Below are 22,266 nucleotides of genomic sequence, written 5' to 3'. Positions count from 1 at the left end.
TGTTGTGATACGTTCGTTTGAACGTCATTGCTAAAACAGTAACTAGACATATTACTATCGAAAGCAAGGCGACGTGGAAAATATGCACTTCGAATCGGGTCTTTATCATTGAGACGATATCAATTTCTTACCTCTTATGTAACTTGAACACGTTTCGGATTGGCCTTAAACTTTGCTGAAAATCAGGAAATGTGGCGGAATTGAAACAAAATTAAAATGTTTTTCTTTTTAATTTTTATTCTTTATAATTTTATTGCAAAAAATTTGTAGAAAAAAAAAACCATTATTTTAAAAGCTAAAATTTTGGGGAAAAAATGAAGAAAAAAAATCCCTCCAAACACAAAACCTTACCTAATCACACAAGACTTTGTACGGATTCAAAATTCGGTTTGGATCCATCACCAACTTGAGTTCTTTCATCAAATGCAATGCTTCGGGCTGTTTGAATGTTTTCAAATATTCACGCTTTTGGAATCCGATTCCGTGTTCGGCGCTGATGCTTCCCTTCAATTTGGCCGCATATTCGTAAATGAATGGTTCAATGCGCTTCTCAATCTCTTCACTATATTCATCGCAAAGGACATTTATATGTAGATTCGAATCACCCATGTGACCAAAACCTTGAACATCATAGACTAAGTAACCGAGACGCTCTCTCATCACCTCCACAATCTCATAGAAGCGTGAAATCGGCACTGAAATGTCGTACTTGAAAAAGTACTTTTCATTGATTTTAGCAGTTGGAAGGAGTTCACGAATCGACCAGATGTGTGCTACTTTGCTCGGATCACTGGTTACTGTACCATCTTGAATATCACCTCGTGACAACGATGATTCCAGGAAATTGCTCATTTTTTCTTCATCGTGCTTTATATTGCTGCCCGATGTTTCGAGAAGCAAGTAAAATGGATACTCACCCACTGGTGATCTGAGGAAAGAATCAAATTTGAAAGCAACAAGTAATGAACGAATGCCAATTGAGGTAAAATCCTCTGAATTCAATCCGACAATGAAAATTCAATCTCAATTAGTATCGCAAAATTGTCAAATATGCAAAATCTTACTTCAGTTTATAGTGATCAACGCAAATACGAAGCGATTGATGGTCCATCATTTCGCACGCCGACAAAATTTCACCCAAATCCCGTTTGGCCGCAGTGAATGTTTTTAGAACATCTTCAAAACTGTTCAAGCCTAATTTTCGATTGGAAACTTTAAGTGTAAGGCCACGCGAAAAATATTTCATGAAAAAAACTCACCAAGAAAAGCTACATTTACCGCTTTCGATGCGGTTGGACAGGCGATGGCTAATTTCGTAACCACACCAAGCGTTCCTTCCGATCCAATGAACAAATGTTTCAAGTGATATCCTGTGTTGTCCTTCTTGAAGTTCGACATTAGATCCAAAATCGTTCCATCTGCCTTAACCGCTTCAATTCCCAATACATTTCCGTGCAAATTTCCATATCTTAATAGCCGCAATCCACCGGCATTGGTGGAAACATTTCCACCGATATGGCAACTTCCTTTCGCCCCTAAATCAATTGGTATAACGAGATTATGCCGTAATACACGCTCTTCAAGTTTCTCCAATACACAGCCCGATTGGCACACCAGAATACCCGACGTTTCATCGACGTGTTCGACCTTATTCATAAGCTGCATCGATAGAATTATTTCATCAAAAATTGGCGTTGTACCAGCTACCAAGCCAGTATTTCCACCTTGTGGGCAAACGGCCAATTTTCTTGCATTGCAATGCTTCAAAATTACCGAAACTTCTTCGGTGGTCCTTGGTTTCAGCAACAATTGACTGCTGCCGCGATAACAGTAGTAAAAATCAATGTTATGCGCTTCGATGTCGTGTTTGTCGGTGATGCAACGATCGGATAAAATCGATTCGAAGTACTTGATATCGTCATTTGTAAGTGTGCCATAGTCTCCACGCTTGACCGAATATCTGTCCTTTGGAATGGTTATTTCAAAATCAAAATCAATAGATGGAATCAAGTAGAAGATAGAAAAGAGAATTACTTTTGTTAAATCTGGCACTATTCTTGTAGCGTGATTGCAAGCCAATGGAGCAAAACTCATTCTGCCAATTTGCTTCAAAATTGTGATTTGTCGCAGCATTTTTTAATTAGTTTACCTGCAAAGTGTGGAAAAAGTACGCAACCAATTTGTATAATGAACTAATGAAAATTGAAATGAAAAAAATTAATAGAACAAAAGAAAGTTTCTTTGAGATATTGAACAAAAAGAAAAAAAATGCAAACACAGTTTGAAAATAAAAATGCAAAAAAAATAATCCCAATTGAAATTATTCGATTAAAGCAACGAAATTAGAGAGTTAAAATTAGTAAAGGAGAAAGCAGGAATAAAGGAACATTCAGAAGATAATAAGAATAAAAATCACTACAATTTCAAACAAATAGAAATAATAATAGTAAACGCGAGCTTGTTTTCGTTAAGAGAATGTAAATTTATAAAGAAAAGACGTTTGTTTGTTCAAGTATTGCTTCTTCCCCTTTTAATCCAAATATTTACAGATTTCATTCATTTTAAAGATTAACAACTTTCGTCTTTTTACAAACTTAATGTCAATATATGATTGTCAAATAATTTATACATGTTCAAAGTTAGTATTTGATTAATCATCAATTAACATTTCTGGAATGTTTAGTTCTGCCTCGGCAGCACTTTGTACGGATTCAAAATTCCATTTGGATCCATTACTGCTTTCATTTCTTTCATCAAATTCAATGCTTCGGGTTGTTTGGAGTATTTCAAGTAGTTCGTTTTCAGGAAACCAATCCCATGTTCAGCACTGACACTACCGCGCAATTTCGATGTGTATTCGTAAACGAATGGTTCGACTCGTTTGTAAATTTCCTGATTAAATTCTGCACACGAAACGTTTAAATGCAAATTTGAATCGCCGACATGACCATATCCGCACACACGATACGCTAAATCACCGACTCTCTCACGCATCACGGGCACAATATCGTAGAAATGTGACAATGGCAACGATACATCGTATTTGAACACATATCCCTCTTTGACCAGTGCGGTAGAAATAGTTTCGCGCAGTTGCCAAATGCGTGCTACTTTGCTCGTTTCATTGGTAACCGTTCCATCCAGTATGTCACCGCGTTCCATTGCCGATTCAAGGAAATGGCTTATTTTTTCCTCATCATGCTCCATGTTACTGCCAGATGTTTCGAGAAGCAAGTAAAACGGATACTCGGAAAGAGGCGAACTGAAAAATGGGTTTGAGAAAAATAGTAAATATGAATCATGGAAAGGTTGGCATACCGTAAACTTTTGTTCATCAAAAGACAACCAATGAGTGCTTAAAAACTATGAAAAACAATCATTTGAATAGAAATTACTTTAATTTGTACTGTTGAAGAACCGCTTCTAGTGATAGCTTGTCAATTAATTCACATGCCGACAATATTTCACCCAGATCACGTTTTGCCGCCAAAAATGTTTTCAGTAGTGCATCATAGCTTTCCAATCCTGATAATTTACGGGAAAATTGAGAAAAACTATTATTTTTCGCGTTCTTTTTCAAGGATAGAAAAAAAAATCCCGGTTCATTCGGTGGTTTTTTCGAATGATGAATGTGAATGGATAAAAGCGTTAACTAACCCAAGAAAGCAACATTAACGGCTTTTGATGCGGTTGGACAGGCGATAGCCAGTTTCGTGATGACACCAAGCGTTCCTTCCGATCCAATGAACAAATGTTTCAAGTGATATCCTGTGTTGTCTTTCTTGAAATTCGACATCAGATCCAAAATCGTGCCGTCTGCTTTTACCGCTTCAACTCCCAAAACATTTCCGTGCAAATTTCCGTACCTGATTAGTCGCAATCCACCGGCATTTGTTGAAACATTTCCTCCGATATGACAAGTACCTTTCGCTCCCAAATCAATTGGCATACTAAGACCACAGTTCGATACATGCTCTTCTAGTTTCTCAAGAATACATCCCGATTGACAAACCAAAATACCGGCGGTTTCATCAACATGTTCAATTTTATTCATAAGTTGCATCGAGAGAATGACTTCATCGAAAACGGGTACCGATCCACCAACCAAACCAGTATTTCCGCCTTGTGAAGCCACTGCAAGCTTTCGCGAATTGCAATACTTCAATATTGCAGACACTTCTTCGGTGGTTTTCGGTTTGAGTAATACTTGACTGTAACCGCGCACCGCACCAAGAAAATCAACGTTGTATGGTTCAATGTCACTTGTGTCGGTGATGCACCGTGATGATGATACAATTGATTCAAAGTGCTTGATATCATTATCATCGATAGTGGCATAATCACCTCGTTTCACCGCATATCTGTCCTAAATTCAGTTTGGAGATTGGTTTTTGTTGAGAAAAGAATTCACGAATCAATTTCAATGGATTTTTTTTGGAAGACCAAATCAAATTACTTTCGTTAAATCGGGTAGAGCCTTCGATGATTGATAACATCTTTTTAGTGAGTTGAAGTTGAATTTCCAGATATTTGCTAATGGACGATACATTTTACAACCGTTTCGCTAATTTTATCTGAAATTTAAAAGCAATCTTCGATGAAGTATTCTTGAAGCTCATGCGATTGGTTGGAAAATGACTGGACGGAAACGATAATAAACCGATTTTGAATAAGCACAGACTTGAAAAAGGGGGGAAAATGTCCAAATTATTTAAAAAACGATTTATAGTCAGGGTTAGATATGATGATAATCAATTTGAAGAAATCAAAAGGAGAACATTTTCATGGCTTAAAAACAACATTTTAGTTACAATAAAGTCGCTATAACTGAAAATGTCGAACTATCTGCAAACGCCTTTGTTTAATGTCGTCAAATTTCTGATATTCATTTCAAATCTTGAGCGTATATGCAAAGAATATTTTCTAAATTTATGTAATTAAAACGCTATCTTCAACGTTTTGCTCATTCTAAACCAAATTCTGTCATAAAGTGTGTAACCCAAAATTGGCAGAAAGCAAACAAAATTCAATTCACACATTCCGTATACATATGTTACATATTTTTTGTGTTCTCACATCTGGAATCGTTCAAAAGTTGACACGTACTTTAAATGTTCGTGTGTAGGTGACTGAATGGAAGATTTTAGCATCGTTGGTCTCCGTTCATTTTGTCTGAATTGTAGTCGAAATCTCTTTTATAGCAAATGGCTGTCTGGCAATAAAACATCCATTTTTAATTTTGTACACAAAAGAAGGCAAAGAGTCGGTTCAAAAAGATTCATTCAAAACGACATGCTGGCAATGAAGAGAGGAAGAAAATAAGTTGCGGCAGCCTCAATAAAACGAACGAGCGCAAGAGAGAATTGACGAAAACAAATATCGAACAACAATGATGAAAATTAACGAAAGAAGCGTAAAAAGGCACAATCGGCATAGCTGTGCGAAATCGACAGTGTGTGACTTACCTGCGTTAGTGGGCAAATTCAAACACATGCGTCGAATAGCGAGTGGAAAAAAAAAATGCAAAGCGAAATTTTTCAGTAATCGTATAAAAAAATACATTTAAAAAAAATGAAAATATTGGTTTTGAGCAGAAAAAATGTCAATAGTTTGAAGAAAAAAAAACATTGTGAATGCATAAACGTTAATCTTCATTAAGCGCTGATCGAATCATTTGGCGTGAGTATGTGTAAGTCGTTTTTTTGTGGCTTACAAAAATGTGTTGTTTTTTTTTAACGACGACGCGAAAAAAAAACGAAAAAAATATGAACATAAATATTTCGTGTTCGGTTACGCGAAGTACACACACACATCGGCAGTGGCTTCGTTTTCCAACATTGTGCAATACCAGCAAAACATACCCAATTCGATTCACATAATTCGACACACGAAGTCGGCAAAAGGCAGAGAGACGAAAAGAAACAATCTCGTTTCATTTTCTATTTCATGCGACTGCTTGTGGCACACGGTTGGTGTGCAAAGAAGGGAGAATACATTAAATTTCTGTTTGCGAGCATTTTGTAGAAAAGTCCAACTGAATTTGTATTCGTAATATCTTTTGATGTTCAAAATAACCTACGCACACAGGCACACAGCTATGAACATAAAATACGCTCCCTACCCAAGCGACACATCTGCACCAAAACATACAGCCATTGTGTTATTGATACAAGCCGTGTATTCGATAGCTGTATAGTATGAACCGTTGTCGAGGCATATATATATATCGCCAAAAGTATAGCGTATGTTGTGTTCCGCCCCACTCCAATCTGAATGTGTACACGCTATGAACATGAACTGCTACTTTTTGTTCGACATCACGCTTCACACTCTATTCATTCGATGGCACACTCACATACATCCACGTCATGCAAGTCATTCAAGTATCTCTCTGAACAAATACACCAGCAACGCACAATCTATATGTTGAATTCCCCCGTTTTAAAACACAATCGCTCACGCATACACTCGCGCATACCCACACAGACACACGGACCGAGTCCATCGCACGAATATGTCTGTCTGTCCGACTGTAGCTGCTTCTCGTGTTGTGTGTTTTCTTCGCACCTTTTGTTTGGCAAATGCGTGCGTACGAGACACAGAGTATGTATGAAACAAAAGCGGATTTCAATGCTGTGTGTGATGTGTGTGTTGTTGCTTTTGCTACGGGCTGCAGAGAGAAAAAAGGAATAAACGCCTCGGATTGGATGATTGATTTCATCCAATTGTACAAAAGCTGGGGTATGCGCACACAACGAACCCAACACAAGTAAAACCCGAATCGTTCGTTCGTATGGGAAAAATTTACGAAGCAACAGCAAAATGTTGAACAACAAAACAGTCATAAAGTAGTTGGTAAAGTAAAACGTACGTGGAACTCGTATCATCCAAGGCGGCCAACAATCTGCACAGAGGAAAACGCATTTTATCCGAATTTTCTCGACGATTTTCAATCATTAAATGTAAGTCAATTTGCATACCATTTGATATTCCATTTAGTAATTAGGTTAGATTTTACGATTCTTTTCAAATAATCATTTGAGACTATATTCCGCAAATCCATCAACACATTCCCTCCTCGCCTCGTTTTGATCTCACAAAATCGTAATTTGTTCAGCCCGAAACATTCCATCTGCCCATTTCATATACTACTTCTCAATACGATATCTGGCTGTCATTCGATCGCCTATTCAATTTTGCATCGTTTGCACATATATTTCAATTTCGGTCGTTCCATCACTTTTCGTGCTAATTTCTCATGCACATACCGCTCGTTTTTCTCTCTTCTTTTTGTTATAATTTCGAGTTTCTTGCTTTTGTTGGAAAGCACGACACAATTGATCATTTTCGAATCGTATGTGTGTGTATTTGTGTATGAGAGAGAGAGAGTGTGTGTGTATGGGTTTTGTCCGTGAGTATGATGGATAGAAAGGGCGCCGAGAGAGATAATTAGAATGGGAATTGGTTTCTAGTGGCTCTACCGTAGTGTGCGTCGCACGGTTTGTGTGTATGCGTTGCCATGTACGGTTGGATCGGGCACGAAGCGGTAATGTGTACGGTCACACAGATGCGAGTGGCTATGTGTCGATACACGGTCGGGCGTGCAAGTGGGATTCGTACGTATACACGGCATTTGTATGTGTATGTGTCTGTCTGTGTATGCATTGGATTGTTTCGATTTTCTTTTTCATATGATTTTCTTTGAGTCGTACAACGAACGGCACACAAACGACGATAAGCGCGCAACCGATGTACCGACTGCTTGTGAAGATGAAACACAGACTTTTTCGTTAGTTGGTATTTTTTTGTTGTTGCAGCAACAGCATAAACTTTGCGTAACAAAATATTATTCCATTTGCTGCTGAATGAAATTGACTTAAACAAAAAAGTATCGTGTCTTCTATTTCCAGTGAATTTGTGAACGTTTCCGATTTTATTTTGTGGAGGACAAACAAATCAAAATAAACGGCTGAAAATTTCATGGAAATTTGGTGAGTAAAAACCAAAATTTAATTTTTACTTTTTTTCATTTATCGACCCTTACATTAAAAAAAAAGCTTACAACGAAAACCTCTTCGATCTCATGATTTGGTTAATGTAACTTAAATTGAACATCGAGTATCGGCTGCACGATCAATCTTCTTTAAATGCTTTTCTCTGTTTCTCTTTCTCCTCTTCTTCTGTTTTGCTTTCTTCTCTTGCTGTTCCCATTCGCACGTCGCTCACTCTATTTTATTCGTTCCGAAAGCCTCACATCGTCATTTAGTACATATACGTCGGCTATATACATATCTATATGTACGATATGTACATGCGTTGAGTTTGTTGCTTCAATCGCTGGATTCGTGTTTGTATATAATATTAATAACATAAACTTAATAGGGTTGAATGTATAGTCAATTGCTATTGTTCTGCTTTTTTCCATCTTTTTTCCGTTCTCGCTCACACTCGTTTCGTACTGTCATTCGTACTGAACCGAACCAACGTTGTTGTGCGTACGAATCTATGTCTATTGACACTGTACATAGGGAACCAGCACATGCGCACTCGCATCATGTATAGTGATGAGCATTTTATTCTTTCTTTATTATTTCGTTGTTATGCCCGTGTGATGAAGCAGAATGAACGCATGTTCAATTTGAAAATGGTTCAAATTGTATAAATTAAACTCTAACAACAACTGTACATAACAATTAACTTTCAATGAAATCCCGCTTATGTACATACTATACACATACATATCCCGCTCAAATGCCAAGTCATTAGAGTGAATGGGATGGCATTAGCCGCACGAAGAGTGCGAGAGAGAGAGAGAGAGAGAAGAACTACACCGAACCAAGTCTGCTGAAACCAGCAACCGTACAGCGAATGTTGAAGAACAACAGACGGGAAAACTCACACTCACCGTTTTATTTTTTTTTCGAAACGCTTTCAAAACCAATGTACTAGACTCGAAGAGGCGTTTCGTTGCAGTATGAGATCAGCTACTGAATTAGGGTTTTTGTGGTTAGGAGCCTATGAAACTTAGGGTCGATTTTTTAATATTTAGGGAAAAAGGTTGTCCAATTGGAATTTTATCAATTAAAAATATTTTTTAAAGTGATTACAATTCCTATTTGATCCAATGACATGAAATTGGACTAGGTTTAAGAAAATTTTCACTCGATTCAGAAAAAGAAAATTGAAAAGTTTTGTATCCAAAGAATTATTCCATTTAAGGATGGGCAAATGTTTCATTTGTGCAAAAATTTAAGAGTTAAAAAAAATCCAAAGGCTAAAACTCTAGTACGACGTGTGAAACAAAGCCGAAAAGTCATTCCGTTTGGTTGATTGTAGGATACGCACCAAATGCATTTCAACATAATTTATGTAATACACAAGACTTATCTATCTAATGCTCACACCACGAATAGAATAGCTACGAAGCCCGACGATATTCATTCGCTGCGGCTATGTTCTATGCTTGGCTGTGCTTCTACATTTACATGGTTTTATAGAAAATGCTCAAAACCATAAAAAATGTATGTGCCAGAAACACACAATTTCCCGATTCGTGCACATACCATCCAACTCAGCGGCGGCAACAACAACAACAATATTCTGTGTAATATTACACGAAAAGCATCGCAACCGCTGTAGCTATAGCACCGTCAGCAACATTAGCTTGATAGTATACAATTTCGAAGAGAGCCGAATCGAACCAATGTCGGTACATATACATCATGTTGTACATCAAGAGTTCTGTATAGACACAGCAGCAGCAGCAGCAGCAGCAGCACCGTGTATATGCTGTACACACTGCAGGCCCTTATTTTTTTGTCTTTTCTGAGTTGGTTGAATTCATTTGACGCATTTTCATGAGGCGAACACTCCGAAGGGGAGTTCAATATATGAAGCGTGTACTGTATGTGTGTCTGCTTTCTTTTATTCGTTCAAAGTTTTGCTACGCTCTCGCTGGCATACACAGCACCGTTTGCGCTGCTTCGAATATTTACTAAAATATTATTATTATGTTTTCTTATTTTATTTTTTTTTCTGCTTCGCTGTGTGCGCCGTGCACTCTCGTTCGTTCTTTCGTTCATTCATTCATTCGGTCTTTTTTCCACGGCGTTTATTTTTTGTTGCTGCTTCTGCTGTTGCTGTTGTTGTTGTTGTTGTTTGCTCTTTGTATACATATCGCATATTCGCTTTAGTTTTTTTTCTTCTCTCAGTTCCTTCAGTTTTTCGATATAATTCTTTTCTTGTCTTGTTTCAATTCATACATGGAATAAATTGTTCGAGCGCTTATCGTCTGTCTCGTTCCGGTGCGCAGCGAATATCGTTCTATCGCAAACACGTTGAATGCTTTCGTGCATTCCAAACAGTATTATCGACGGACGCATAGCAAACACACGGAGATGGGTAAAGAAGAAAGAGCGAGGATAGACGAAACACGACTGTGAGTGAAACAAAGCGACACACACACAGAGAGAGAGTGGCATAGAGGAAAGGCAGCTCGAAACACTCGGTTGAGTTTTTAAACAAAAAGAAAACGAGCGAGAAAGAAAAAAGAACCGAATCACGTTGTTGTTGTTGTTGTTGTTGCTGCTGTCGCCTTTATTCTTGGATGTGTTTTTCGATTTACTTTTTTTCCTCTTTTTCGCTCTCTTTCGTTTTGTTTTTCCTCTGCTCGGTGTGGACGGTTTTTTTTGTTCTTCTTCTTTCGTTCGGTTTCAAATCGACGAGTTTTTGTGAGCCAAGCATTTTTTCGCCTTTTTCTCCTACTCGTCTTTTTCTCGAACACTACTTTTCCACAATTTATTCATTTGACTCGAATTTATTCTCTCAAGCTCCACGATACATACGATTTGAATTATGATCGTTGTCGTACAAATGTATTTCATCTCATTGAATTTTGATGTTCGTGCAACAGAGAAAATAAATAAAAACTGGCTAAAAGCCACGCTTGCTTTGATCCTTATGTTTGCTTTTCGACGACCGCTTTTTCTTCCCTGAACACGCGCCTCAATCCTTTGACACGACATTCAATGTGCTAACGAGTGAAGTGGTGTCAACGCGGAGCGTCAGCACCGTTCTCACCACAGTAAACTGATAGATAAAGAGAAAAAAAACGAATCGAAAAAAACTCTTTGGTTTTTCCGCCTTTCCGGAAAACCATAATTTAAATTTAAATTAAGCGGCAAGTACAGCAACTTTTCCGTTCGTTACATGAACAACACTCGCACCACATCAGTTGGTCGGGGCGTTTTTCTATGCGGCCTTGTGCCGCAGGAAATTTTCTCTTATCGCCGTGCTACTCCAGACCATTACATCGGCGAAAGTAGCAGAATCACACTTGATAACAGTTTTATGTTGCCATAGTGTTCAGTATGGCACAGGCTGCTACTTCGTCGTTTATGTGCGTAACATACCATCAAATTAGGTTTGTTTGGATATATTTGTTTCCCCCTTCATTGTTGCCTTTGTTGTTGTTGGTCGCACTGTGCGCAAGGAGCGTCACACGTTTGTGATACGAATCGAAGCACAACCGATCTTATCATGCCGGCATCACATTGATTTCGTTTCGGGAATCCAATGAAACTTCAATTTCGAGGATGATTTGAGACTCAATCCTCTCAATATACACGCTACACATGAGTTTAAAGCCCTATCGCTTGCATGTGACAACGCACTGTATAAACGTCCGCCTCAAATATTCCAACCGAGGTTTAGTTTCATTATTATTTCACATGGAATTTATTCCATTCATTTTTCATTCTGACTGTTGCAAAGGACAAGAATGGTCTCTTGCGGTGTTGACGGACACAACAGCATTACGTATGTATGTAGTGGTGAAGCATCTCTATAAGCCAGAGAACTGTCTTAATTGTTGTCCGCACACAACGTCGACTGACTTCATGACTCCGAAATAATTTATGGCTTTGGATGGTGTTTCAATTATTGTGTTCTATTGGCTCTCTCCACTCTCACCATCAATCTTCTCTTTCTTTTGCCTTTCCCATTCATTCCAATTATTAAAAATTCAAATGAAGATGTCAATCGTTGTTGTCAGCTCTATCGATGGAAATGCGAGCCGTAAATCCCATTTCAATCAACAGCCTTTATGTACCATTTTTTCTACAACCGAAAAAGTCCAACAACAAAAATTACTTTATTCCTGAAAATTATTCTGATTCGATACACTCAAAAGCAGAGATATTTTGTGTGGCTACATTTCACAAACAACCGACGGCATTTCGATACAAAGTGCGTATCGGCACTTTATGCGTTCGCCGGTTCGTTCAAGCGTAAAGTTCATTTGAATTTGGAATCGTAAAAACGAATGAAATCGGTGACCTTTTTCTTCGCGTACTTGAAAAGAGGCACGAAAGTTAATGTTTTTTTTTCTTTCGTCATCATCATCTAACGGCGAAGTGTAACGAAATTACCGCCTCAGCGTAATTGAAATTCAATTTAGAAATGGAGTTACGAAAAAAAAACCAGTTGCATTCGTCATGATACAAAAATAAAAAGCGACAGAATTCTGGCTGACGTTTTTCTTTCTTGAAAAACCGTAATTCATTGCTTGATTTACTGGATCAGCAGAGAAAAAAAGAGACGAAAAGAATGAGCGGAACAAGAAATTATGTGGAATTACATCAGAACGTGATTTAGTCCTAGTGCCGGCATCAAGTGCGATTGTTATGCGAAAAAAAAACATGTGTACATTTTCCCACTTTATTGTGACTGTGGCACCGATAACTTGGAGCGATTTGTGTGCTGCTTCTGCGCCGAGAATATTTCATTCGCTTTGACGACAACCGGCACACGGCTTCAATTCAATGGATTTGATTGTCATATTATTTGGCATTGAGAGCGGCCGTTTTCATACAACTTAACCATATTAAGTAAATAAGCGATTCCTTTTGCGCGCCTCACAATGGTAAACATTTAAAAAAAAACTCGCACAGTGAATGCCAATTTATCAAGCGCACAGCTCAATTCGTCAAGTAACGGCGACGAAAATAAAAAAAAGCAAGAAATAAAAATATCAGAGAGAGAGAGAGAAAAAAAACCTCTCCCGCATTGGTGTCGTCGCTACAGCCAATAATCATCAATTCATTCAGTTTATGATCTCTCTGCATGTTGGATTTTCAATATAATAACGTGCCAGCACCACTATATAATAATAAAATGATTAGCCGCAACAATACCGCACATACACGCTCTATCTCAATCTCACATACGTCGTATCGTTTGCACACATACCCGGCTCATTTGGCGCGCTCATCATCAGAAACCAATACGAACGAACGAAGCACCAAACAATGAGAGCAACGAGACAATAATACACTCATATAATAATTATTGGTTAGGTTAGTAATTTCGGTTTAATATATGAGCTTTTCTATAGAAACGTAACGTTGGCTGTGTGTTTACCTTTCTTCGTTGTTTTCTCTTTGTGTTTCTTCACCTCTGTGCTTGTCTCCGTCATTTGTGTTATTCGGAGTTGCCGAGAAGTTGAGAAGAAAAAAAAAACACACTGAACAACTCACACGACACAAACAAAAGGCGTACGCATACAAATGCCGTGTTTGTCAATAGCAGCGTTACGGCAAGAGAGATGAGAGTGTCACACATTCATGGATGATAGTGATAAAAGAATATCTCCTGTTTCAATCTCTCCGACGCGAATGAAAAACGAATGAACCGATCGTATAAGTCATACAAATAAATTTGATGATTTTATTCACTACCCAATCCGAAAACTCGAGCCCAATCAAACCGAAGAAAAATCATGGCTGGTTTCATGAGAAATTTCCTTTTTTTTTACTTTGCACTCACACCGAATCTGATTACCTTGTATCACCTCGAAAACCCAATAAAAGTTTTTATGGGCATTTCGATAATGCCACTTTATTGTTATATCATATACCTGCTTCGATGCTTTGACTCATTTTCGCACGTCTATGAGCCTTACCTTTCGTTTTCTTCTCTCTCACTCAATCTCTTTTTCTCTTCTTCTGCCCATTCCACTTCTTCTTTTATTTTTCACTGCTAATCGATTTGTATTCTTCTGAACTGTATTTAAAGTTAATTCGGATCTCTTTTTTTTCCCGTCGAGTTTTTTTTGTGTGGAGTGTGGAGATCCCTTTAAAGTCAAAAGTTGTAATTTTCTCCCATTTTTTGTGCAGCGCTTGTCTCTTTGTGTAATTGCGGACCAATTGTCTTCTTCTTTGTACACAGGCTTTCATTGTTCTTCTGGTTTGTGCTCCACTTCCATCCGAATGCTCAATGCAACGTTTACCCATGTGCACTTGGCAATTTCCATGTAAATAGCTCAGCTCAGCATGGAACGTATGACAAGATCAATCCAAGTCCTTGATAAAAAAAAAAACATGCGGAACTAGTTTGTCAACAAATGTTCACTTTTGTTCAGTTTTCACGCTTGTACACATGTGCGCACACATTAGCTGTGTATCTCAGTAGCGCATTTAGGTCAACCGAATTATTTTGAATACTGTAAAATATCAACTCAATCGTTGCAACAGCAATATATGTTTTAAAAAAAATTCAATAAATTTAAAGTGTCTCTTGAACATTTATTTTTCCCGTTCATTTTATCACTCTCGATAAGAATAACAGATTAACTGCCAATTAACCTCTTAGCATCCGAATTACTTTCGATAAGCTTATGAATGTGATTTTTTTTTTCCAAAGAATATTTTTATCTTATCGCTCGATTTTCAATGAATTTTCTATATTTAATTATCTTAAGAGTGTGATTGATTTCAGTTCACACCGCATTTAAAACTGTGACTTCATCATTTCCCTACGAAGTGGACATTAAAGGGTTAATACAAAATGACTAGTCATTTTAATGCGATCATTCGATTTGTTTAAGTTCAAATGGTTTTGATTATTTTATGAATGAAGTGATACATATTTGGTTGACGTAAATTGCCAAACCCATGAAAAACGTAACGTTGTTCCCGTGTTGCCGAGAAAAAAAACGCTCATTGCGATAGTTTCGTAGGCACATTGACACAATCCACTTCAAAATCTGCACTCAGTATAGAAATAGGCAACCAAACACACAGAGGAGAAAAAAGCAACGCCAAACAGCTGACATACGCACGACATACACACTCACATACAAACAAAGCGAATAATATATTTGATGCATTGCACAGAGTGTAAGCGAGAGCTACAAACACACTTACTTACGGTGTACCACAGCTTTGTTGACTGCTTTATTTGCAAACGTAGAATTCAGATCAAACTAATCGCCAAAACTTGATTTATATGCACAGAAATTCACCGCACATACAAACTCAAATGCAAGTCAAACGGAATTTCAATCACACAAACGAGCGACTTTTCACTGTGAACTTATTTCAGATGATTACAAATATCAAATGAATTGAACTGATGTAGGAATATACGACTTTGAATGAGGTAAACCCAAAAATTTCCAAACAAACGAAATTTGACTAGCTAAAACGCGATTGTTTACACATTCGTTGATTAAACGATGCACAATGAGATATCGCTTGAAAATGATAGAAGAAAGAAGAAAGATTAAACTTTGTTGTGGAAAATAACACACGAAAATTGCTTGTCGGCGACTCTTCTACAATACGAATTTTTTTCTGACGTTTAATCATACGAACAACGTTCGTTCTCTGCGTGTGATAGTGTGTGCATGTCGGTGAAAACACGAGCGCATGTATTTGCCTATAGACATATATGTAGCAGTGTGAATGCGATACACACGTCAAACCGTTGCTCGTGTTTCGCACCGATGCGACTGTGTATTTGTCTGAGTGTGTATTTGTATCAGTGTATGCGTGTGTTTTCGGTGTATGCTTTGCTTTCCATCGACGCGATTTTGATACAACGCGCGATGTTCACATGAATCGCGTTTATTTGGAAGACGACTATTTGATATTCCGAATGGAACGTCCAAACCAAGTCATACACACATATCGAAATGGATAACAGAAAACGAAACCTATTCGGGCGATTTATTTGCTATCGAAGATTTCCAACTGCTTTTTCAACTAACTGTTTTCAAACTTCTTAATGAACCGAATATTGGTAAAATTGTTGAGATTTCATTCTTACTAAACTTCCGATAAAATTTTATTGCTCGCATTTTCAGTCTCCTTTGCATATTCTTCGGCAAGCGGTTTTTATCTCTAATTAAGACGGAAAGACCAAAAAGGCGGAAAGACGCAAAACTTTCGAATGTTGTTATCTGAATCTTAATTTGGTGTCGCGGTTCGACTAGAACATTTTGCACCGATGCGATAATTAGTGTTCTAGTGGAATGTCGAACGCAACGAAGAGAAGAAAAAAAATTGTGTAAAATATCGCCGCATCCATCTAGCACGTACACATTGTACAAACGACTGCATCATAATGGGCTTCAATCCATTGTTTTCGAACCCATTGTATTGCTACGATTGCGCACAGGCTAATGCACTATTTTTTTTTCTGCATTTCACGAGTAGTGAACACCACAGCACACTTTCCAAATTATTTGTTTAAAATTACATTAAATGCATTTTTTATCCGCTTTCAAAAATAAAATACCTACGTATCGATTCACTGTCACCTAAGCATATAGAAAATGTGATGCGTTCATCGCTGTATATATGTATCGTGTTTATTTGAGTCGCGTTGCCTTTTTTCCATTTCGTATTTAAAAAAAAAAGAAGTCAAATTCTATAAATACTTGCAAACGATACGTGTGCAGCACCACTATACAGTGTGTACACAATAATCATCATCCTATCTTGTTCGCTCTCATTCGCATCGACGGAAACATGTATGTAGCCGAAGGCGATAAGCAACCGCTTCACCGTCGCTCGCAACGTGCGTAAGCGAGACGACACAACGCTGTGCAAGCGAAATGGACGACGCGCTCATCGCGTCATATGTATTGGTCGTCTTTGTTCCCAACATCATCACTGTGTACTGTAGACTGATTTGGCAGTGCTATTCACAACTACCGTGTGACTCTGGATCTGACTCTGCATCATGAACATATTATTCACGGCTAGAATATCGAATTTATTCGGCGATACCGAGATATGTGCCGTCTTGATACTCACCGATAAGACCGTCTGATGGGATATCCCATGAAAATTTATTCTACTTTGTAATACACAATTTGAAACGAAGAAAAACCAATAACAGCTAATTAGAGTCAACAACAGTCCAGATTTCATCATTAAAATACTTATTCGGGTTTGGAAGTCACTTCATATTCATTTCAATTTTCTCCTTCGAACAAATGTTTGAAAATCGATTATAAGACCATGATAATGAGGAAAAAAATTCCCATGTAAATGGAATCAAAATTGGCAACATTCAGAACTCCAGCAAAATGGGTAAAATTGTGTGTCCAAAGAAAAAAAATCAAAAGGTATAACCATTCTCCTGGTCAACATGCTGCTGTATGGCCCATAAATCGTACGAAACGAGCACGTACGAAATCTTAACCGAATTCAAGCCGTACTTCCACTTCACGTCTCTATAACTTGTACACAACTGCTCTATACTTATATACAGAACACGCAAACTTTACATTTGCCAAAGAAGCACACACAATTCTCTCTATTATATGCAACACTTCTCTCAATATACGAAAACTCGGTATATCGAATGCACCGAAAAATACTCCGTAAACAAACAAATAGCAATCGCACTGAACCAGTTCCTGCTATGCTCCATACAACCGAACCGAAACGAAACGAACCAAACCCATACCTCTCTTGCACAATCCACATTCCGTGCAAAGTCTGGGAATTCCAGTGACGCGGATAAATCCTCTTTCAACGTCAAATACATCATACCTAAATCGCAGTACAAACAAAATTTAATCAGTTTTTCCCTCAAACTCGACTATATTCCATTTTATTCGACGCCCATACACACAATCGACGAAGAGCATTTCATGCATATTCATTTGCTAAGACATCAACGGAAGGCTTTATGTATGAAAACAAAATGTTGTTGTAAGTGTACAAAACCTTCAAAGGCAACAGCATCTTATTGAATTGGATCAGTTGCAGCACTGCCAATCTTCGTTCAACGCGCAAAAGAATGGATAAAGAACAATAAAAAAAACAATCAAATGAATCCATTAGAAGCACTAATGAAAATTCATATGCGAAAAATTTCGTCCAATTAAATGCTATCCATAATTCTTTCTTCGCCATTTCGGTTAACCATCAAACCATTTATATTCTCTATAAAACCGTTTCAAAGCATAAGTATTTTCGGTTCAAAGTAACGCACAATACGAAACGGCTGTCCGGAGACCGATTCTCTAGCTCACACCGTATTTACCCATGACCGTCCGAACGTCGTTGCAAAATACATTCCCAGAAATAAAATGCATACGAAATGGAAACCAGTTTAAAAAAAGCAACGTATGAAATATGAACTCCGACTACAAACACGGACAGAAAATGCAAACTAGCCTCTTGCGAAACGAAGAGAAAAAAAAGAAAGAGAAACATTCGCTCCAGACGCATATCGTGTTCTCTCTGTGAATGCACATTTTGATTGCGAATCATAGACTCGTGCGCTCTCTCTCTCTCTCTCAATACATTCTTATCGTCCATTTCGTTTCACCTCCTTAATTAAACGCTCATTCTGTAATCATGTTCCGTTGCACACAAATTGACACAATTTGTAATAATCGCGCGTTTGGCCATTTGGCGGCGATAAAGCGAATGGTGTCAATTACTATTGAAATGAGAGTTAATTAATAGAACATTCTCTCTGGGCATATTTGAACTGAATTCAATGCAATGTCTTTCATACTGGTTCATACACTTCAAGTGGTGACGTATTTATTTATTCCTCGAAGAAAAATTGTATTACGTAATTTATGAGAGATTTGCTTCGTTGCCTCTGTAGCAATATCGACAATACTCACTTACATTGCCTCATTCTGGTTATATTCCCAATGAATCCAAACGCCTGTGTTGTCCCAATAAAACATCATATTTTATGACCTACTCGAGTAGATGATGTCCTTAAAACTCTCTATGATGTCAACGTTTCCACTTCATTCAATAATTCCAAAATAAATAAACACACGTCCAACAAAGTTCCAGTCTTATTATTCTCAAACATGTGAGATTCATTGTTGAATGTAACAAATAGCAATCTCTGTAGTTTACATCATGTTAAAATCTGATGACGTAAACAAATTCAAAAAAAATTACAGTGCAGCGTTTCCATTCGTTTTTATGAAATTTTCATATTTGTTTATGTTGCGGCAATTGAACTGACTCAGTTTCGAAGAACAGAGCATATTTATAAATTGAACGCTGAACAATTTCGAGCGTATACATAAATCTCATTAATGAACTGAAATCGTGTGGGCTGTTCGATGGTTCGAAAAATTCTTACTTTTGATAAAATAAGAGTTCTTATCAGAATGTGAAAAAAAACGGAAATCCAAAGTTGCTTTACGTGAGCAATTATCGTTTTTCACCTACAACTCAAAAAGAATTCCATTTTCCAAGTGAATAATGAAAACAGAACCAATTGGTCGAGAGGATTATATCCACTTGAACCGGTAACATTACCGTACGGATGCGGTTCAACGAGTATCTATTTTTGGTCTTCCCTTAAAAAACCTTGGAATACGGCTTAAATTTACAGTCAATCGCAAAATTCTTCTTAATTTCACAGAGAAATCATTTCAATCCATCGATTTGGCTGAATTGTTCAATATTTTCGAGCTGAGATCAATTCCATTGAGTGGGATTAAATGAGATTAATCTGAGAGATAGCGATGTTTTCGCCTTTTTATTCCATTCATTTTTTCTTATCATCCAAATAATACACTCAAATAGGATTTAAAATTCGTAAATCCAATGAAAATCCATTGAAATGCGTGCAATTTCCGTGAATGGCGCAAAAAATTTAAATTTTTGCATTTCGAAATGTCGAAAGCATTCGAAATACGGTTGGTTTTTGAAATCTGTTTACGAAATGAAAATAAAACACAGCCATTTTCTTTGGCCAACCCTGCGTCGCAGTTATTGTGTCGAAAGCAGTATTTATTCAACGTTGGCAGTAAACGTTGACGCGATACGTGAACATAATGCAGAAAGACCAAGATTGGTTCGAATATTTTTCAGCTGCTCAGTAGCAGAGAAAATAGGCATTTTGTTCGAATGTGTAGTCGACTGAAAATGCATGAGACGCGAATAGAAAAACAAAATGGACGGGAGGGAGATGGTTATATGTGACATGGCATTGGTATTGGTGTGCGCATGTTGTTGATTCGGTGAACGTTTGTGCTTTTGAAGCAGTTGGCGTCGCATACAGTTGTGCTGTGGCAGCATTAGCTGCAGCTGCTGTTGATGCCGCTAACGACGCACCGTATGAGCTGTTCATTGTTGGTTCGTGTTCATTTTGAATGCGTTCCACACATATCGACGACTGCGAAACAACAGAATGAGGCGTGTTGTTATGTTCTCACTGCTTGACATCCCCTCCACTGTCGAAAAGGAAAATCAACTCACTCGCTAGCTAGCTAGCTTGCTGGCTTGTTTACTCGCTTCGTAGTTGGCCATGCCCATTTGAGGTTTCCACCAAATTCGCTCGTACACTCTTTTTTGGCCGAAACGTAAAAGCGGTGGGCGGTTCACTGACAATAATGAGATAATGTTTATATTTGAAATGACACGACAGTGTAATCTATCGGAACAATTAAAGGCCCATATCGTATGAATTACAATGAATGTGTGGTAGTAAATGGAATTATCTGCTATGAATTCTCATCGTGTTGAAAGCTTGATTAATACACTCAATTGAACGAATCACACCACAACGCTATTTCAAGTGCAGTTGTATTCGTCAAATGAAATAAAATGAAGTAAATGTGATACAGAAAGGCGCGATTTGATTGATAGCTGTCAAATTAAATTCCTGGCTTGATTTAATTATCAGTTTGAGTTTATTCAATGTTCAATCGGTTTTTTGACGATACTTGATGTGGCAGCGATGTTGTTGACAATTTTCTCAGTTCCATTTCATTTCGTTAGAGGATTGAGATATGGCAAACGCTTCAGTGGGTTGATAAGAAAAATAATAAAATGGATATTCGAATAATTCTCAACAGATAATTTTTTTTTGAGAAGATCTGAATTCGATCTGAATTCGATCTTTACGGATTATGTCAAGTGGCTTTAATCCCACACGCCAACATATTTTGCACCGTTATTGCAAACAAATACTTGACTTAAAGTGATTGTTTCGGACTTAAAGTCAAGATAATGATATTCATATTGTTAGACGATTGGAGCCAATCTGAAAATATTTTACCTTTTGAAATGCTTCGTTTATTGTGTGGGAAAACGAAGGAAATTTCACCAAAACACGAGTTCTGAAGAAAATAAGATTCCAACGTACTTCAAGATCTACTTGAATTTCATTCGTGATGAAAATTATTTATAGCGCTCATTCTTCCATAGGTGAATCTGAAGCCAAAATGATATCCATTTTTTCGTCGTCATAAATCCGATTATTATCCAGCTTTCGAAGAAGAAGCTTGCTTGTGTAAGAAGCTTACAAAAGCGATTATAATGATTTTCTAGTTGAGTTTTTATACGGATTTCTGAAATGGAATTGAGTTACTTATGATTCCTACTTATGAATTTTCACCGTAAAATTCCAAGATGCAATTATTGAGAAAAAAAAATGTGGTAATTGAACAAGAACGAGAAAAAAACAAGTCTTAAGCAATAAAAATAGCTTCAAAAAAACATTCATTTTCGAAATCATCCGAACGAAAGTCTGAAAATTATGGTGACTAAAAATGTCGATGGTTCAACCGAATAAATTCAATGCATTAACCGCAATCCGAAATTCGGTCGCATACTTTATTATCGGTGAACAGAAATCTTTCATTGTTTGGTTGTTTCGCATCTCCCGAACTCGGTGGCATTGAGGAGTACAGAGAAAAAAGTGCGGAATATCCGAAGCTAACGAATCGGTGTGTAGGCAATTTGCGTTCGTCGTTCAAATGAACGTCGATGATGTTTTCTTTATTGAAGTGTGGCAACGTTGTGGATGTGCGCAGGCGCTTTTTGCATCCAACGACGACGAAAAAATACGGTGATAAACGATAGCCGAGAGGCGAAGAAGAGCACAAAACAGAGCATAAAATAACATATACAATATATCAGCATTAAAGTGAACGGGCAATAAAACTGATACGACTGTTCGCTTGAGCGCGAACGGGCGAAGTAG

The 22,266-nt window shown here is 37.6% G+C and overlaps 3 protein-coding genes across 6 annotated transcripts in view; 1 reads left to right on the top strand and 2 right to left on the bottom strand.

Annotated features, from left to right (window-relative positions):
* Positions 1-248: 248 nt before the first annotated feature.
* Positions 249-15,338, bottom strand: LOC129577546 (D-2-hydroxyglutarate dehydrogenase, mitochondrial-like). 2 transcript variants are annotated; one of them, XM_055464872.1, is made up of 5 exons: positions 15,208-15,334; positions 2,035-2,149; positions 1,260-1,965; positions 1,065-1,194; positions 249-928 (listed from the first exon to the last, which is right to left on the bottom strand). In XM_055464872.1, the coding sequence occupies exons 2-5, from the start codon at positions 2,131-2,133 to the stop codon at positions 352-354; spliced, it is 1,512 nt and encodes a 503-aa protein (XP_055320847.1). In that variant the 5' UTR covers positions 2,134-2,149; positions 15,208-15,334; the 3' UTR covers positions 249-351. The 2 variants fall into 2 exon arrangements, with proteins under 2 accessions (XP_055320847.1, XP_055320838.1); XM_055464863.1 differs by having other exon boundaries at positions 261-928; positions 15,204-15,338.
* Positions 2,500-15,341, bottom strand: LOC129577538 (D-2-hydroxyglutarate dehydrogenase, mitochondrial-like). 2 transcript variants are annotated; one of them, XM_055464850.1, is made up of 5 exons: positions 15,208-15,341; positions 4,457-4,574; positions 3,658-4,366; positions 3,396-3,525; positions 2,500-3,262 (listed from the first exon to the last, which is right to left on the bottom strand). In XM_055464850.1, exons 2-5 carry the CDS (start codon positions 4,547-4,549, stop codon positions 2,680-2,682), a joined length of 1,515 nt encoding a protein of 504 aa, XP_055320825.1. In that variant the 5' UTR covers positions 4,550-4,574; positions 15,208-15,341; the 3' UTR covers positions 2,500-2,679. The 2 variants fall into 2 exon arrangements, with proteins under 2 accessions (XP_055320825.1, XP_055320816.1); XM_055464841.1 differs by having other exon boundaries at positions 15,204-15,318.
* Positions 6,840-22,266, top strand: part of LOC129577527 (polyhomeotic-proximal chromatin protein) — a 31,265-nt gene continuing 15,838 nt past the window's right edge. Inside the window, exons 1-2 of one of the 2 annotated variants that reach the window (XM_055464798.1) lie at positions 6,840-6,962; positions 7,911-7,991. The gene's annotated coding sequence lies outside the window, so the exon portion shown is untranslated. Of the gene's footprint in view, positions 6,963-7,791; positions 7,992-22,266 lie in introns of those variants that run through there. The other variant, XM_055464787.1, reaches the window with a different exon arrangement.

The sequence above is a fragment of the Sitodiplosis mosellana genome, unplaced genomic scaffold (assembly GCF_009176505.1).
Source record: "Sitodiplosis mosellana isolate CC-2019 unplaced genomic scaffold, AAFC_SMos_1.0 Smas_scaffold_1, whole genome shotgun sequence".
Taxonomy (NCBI): Eukaryota; Metazoa; Arthropoda; class Insecta; order Diptera; family Cecidomyiidae; genus Sitodiplosis; species Sitodiplosis mosellana.
This window is presented reverse-complemented; position numbering and strand designations above follow the sequence as displayed.

Excerpts from the sequence above, each read along its gene's own strand:
- LOC129577546 (XM_055464863.1), bottom strand. The coding sequence starts at position 2,133 with ATGCTGCGACAAATCACAATTTTGAAGCAAATTGGCAGAATGAGTTTT. Across the intron at positions 1,195-1,259 it reads GGTAAATGTAGCTTTTCTTG|GCTTGAACAGTTTTGAAGAT; the intron begins GTGAGTTTTTTT and ends ATCGAAAATTAG. Across the intron at positions 929-1,064 it reads GTTGATCACTATAAACTGAA|ATCACCAGTGGGTGAGTATC; the intron begins GTAAGATTTTGC and ends TTCTTTCCTCAG.
- LOC129577538 (XM_055464850.1), bottom strand. The coding sequence starts at position 4,549 with ATGTATCGTCCATTAGCAAATATCTGGAAATTCAACTTCAACTCACTA. Across the intron at positions 3,526-3,657 it reads CGTTAATGTTGCTTTCTTGG|GATTGGAAAGCTATGATGCA; the intron begins GTTAGTTAACGC and ends GTAAATTATCAG. Across the intron at positions 3,263-3,395 it reads CTTCAACAGTACAAATTAAA|TTCGCCTCTTTCCGAGTATC; the intron begins GTAATTTCTATT and ends CCCATTTTTCAG.